Source organism: Coregonus clupeaformis, unplaced genomic scaffold (assembly GCF_020615455.1).
Source record: "Coregonus clupeaformis isolate EN_2021a unplaced genomic scaffold, ASM2061545v1 scaf0153, whole genome shotgun sequence".
In the NCBI taxonomy this organism is placed as follows: domain Eukaryota; kingdom Metazoa; phylum Chordata; class Actinopteri; order Salmoniformes; family Salmonidae; genus Coregonus; species Coregonus clupeaformis.
Genome location: NW_025533608.1, coordinates 415,001 through 417,500, shown reverse-complemented (window position 1 = coordinate 417,500; position 2,500 = coordinate 415,001). Strand labels below are relative to the sequence as shown.

The following is a 2,500-nucleotide window of genomic DNA, read 5'->3' as shown; positions in this document are numbered from 1 at the left end:
CGCCAGGAGAACGCTACCTGTCCCAATGCATATTGCCAACTGTAAAGTTTGGTGGAGGAGGAATAATGATCTGGGGCTGTTTTTCATGGTTCGGGCTAGGCCCTTAGTTCCAGTGAAGGGAAATCTTAATGCTGCAGCATACAATGACATTCTATATGATTCTGTGCTTCCAACTTTGTGGCAACAGTTTGGGGAAGGCTCTTTCCTGTTTCAGCATGAAAATGCCCCCGTGCACAACGCGAGGTCCATACAGAAACGGTTTGTCGAGATTGGTGTGGAAGAACTTGGCTGGCCTGCACAGAGCCCTGACCTCAACCTCATCGAACGCCTTTGGGATGAATTGGAATGCTGACTGCGATCCAGGCCTAATCGCCCAACATCAGTGCCCGACCTCACTAATGCTCTTGTGGCTGAATGGAAGCAAGTCCCCGCATCAATGTTCCAACATCTAGTGGAAAGCCTTCCCAGAAGAGTGGAGGCTGTTATAGCAGCAAAGGGGAGACCAACTCCATATTAAAGCCCATGATTTTGGAATTATATGTTCAACGTGCAGTTGTCCACATACTTCTGGCCATGTAGTGTATCTATACACTAATTATGAACAGGTGGTGGGTCAATGAGTTGGTTTCCCCAGGGCCAGGTACTGTAGATCAGTGGCTCTCAACCCTGGGAACCCAAACTCATCACACCTTTGATTTGAATTAGTTGTCTGAGTGCTAGGGCAAACATAACATTGTGCCTCCATCAGCAGCGATTGCTGTAGATAAAAGGGGAGTTCGTCTGATGTGCTTTGTGTCTGTGTACAGACGTCTGCCTGAGCCCTTATGTAAACTGGATCATGATATTATATATCAGGTTTCTTCTTCGGTTACCAGTTGACCAGACGGAGAGTGTTTGCGTGTGAGGAGGTATAAGGAGAGAACGTAGGTTTAAGGAAAAGACTCCCTTTACAATAGGTCTTATAACAAAATCAAAACACCAGTCATCTTAATATATTTTTATGTACAGTACCAAAACATTAATACGAGACATATTTATATAGTATTTAGGTAGTACATTAGGAGTTATTTGAGTGAGTGTCCAGTCTTGGACAGTCTCTAACATGGCGACCAGTTTTGCCCAACTGTTGATGCTGCAAACTGGCTTTGCCACCTGTGACTGCTGTGGTCCGGCTCCTCACAGAGCCACCATGTCCGTCTGTTTCCTTCTGCTCTGGCACACACTGCTGGCTCTCTTCATCTGGTACACCACCTTAGCTGCCTCATCAGAGAGGGCCTGGGAGCAAACAAAGGGAGCGGGTGTCAGGTGAGTGTGTATGGACTAGACATATGTTCATGGACTCAGAGGCCTGTAGGTCCTTGGTCTTGCTCTCGCCCTGGAGAAAGCGAGAGAGGGCAGGAGAGAGAGAAAAATATTACACAATACATATAGCACAGTGACATACTGAGGATATCCTGACTTGCGTAATAGGAGGTATTCTCCTCCTCTCCTCTCCTCTCCTCTCCTCTCCTCTCCTCTCCTCTCCTCTCCTCTCCTCTCCTCTCCTCCCTCTCCTCTCCTCTCCTCTCCTCTCCCCCTCTCCTCTCCTCTCCTCTCCTCTCCTCTCCTCTCCTCTCCTCTCCTCTCCTCTCCTCTCCTCTCAAATGTCTCTCTTTTCTTTCATTCTCTCTTTGAAAACTATCCTTTCATCCTTTAGGAAGTTCTATAATTCTGTGAAAGAGCAAGAGAGAGAGAGAGAGATAGACAGAGTTTTGATTGAGTGATTAATTGATTGATTGGTTGGTTGACTGATTGATTGTTTGATCGATGGAAGGTCCAATGTAGCCTTTTTTTATCTCAATATAATTTCTGTGTTTTTAAATTAAAATTGTAAAAAAATATAAAAAAAATAGCTTCTTAGCAAACAGCAATTTATCAAGCTAGAATTTTGCGAGGACTGTCTGGGTTGGTCTGAGTGGGGAGGGGGAAACTGAAAACTAGCTGTTATTGGCAGAGAGGTTTGGAACTCTTATTCTTATTGGTCTATTAAAGTGGAACTGACAGCATTTTAGCAACATTAAATCTTATTAAGATCTGTTCATATACACCCCCAGGAAGAATGTGAATAAAAAAAAATACAAAATCTAACTAGCGAGCACTTAGATATGGTCATTTTCACGTTTTCTGAAATTCTTAGTATATGTAATTCCCAAACATTCTAAGGCATATGAGAAAATTCTATAGCAATATAGAGTGGGAAAGCACCATGCATCTGGACAATTTATAGACACTGCAGTGAATAAAACCTAATAAAAACATTTGTCTTGTCCAAGGACGCAGAACGGTGACGGGCCTGCCATCATTCACGTTGAACTGGACTGTGTGTTTACAGGCAGTAGCAACAGCGAGACTTTAGATCATTAGAACTCATTCGCCAAAAGCCACAAAATACACCTGAATGGATTTCTGCAAATATGTAAATACCACGGGAGTCCTCTTATATTTGGGAACTTTAGAGTAC

The 2,500-nt window shown here is 43.7% G+C and overlaps 1 protein-coding gene across 1 annotated transcript in view; it reads right to left on the bottom strand.

Annotated features, from left to right (window-relative positions):
- Positions 1-982: 982 nt before the first annotated feature.
- Positions 983-2,500, bottom strand: part of LOC121558216 (circularly permutated Ras protein 1) — a 41,348-nt gene continuing 39,830 nt past the window's right edge. The window contains exon 18 of the mRNA XM_041871701.1: positions 983-1,275. Coding sequence (XP_041727635.1) covers positions 1,177-1,275 — 99 coding nt within the window. The 3' untranslated portion in view covers positions 983-1,176. The remainder of the gene's footprint in view (positions 1,276-2,500) is intronic.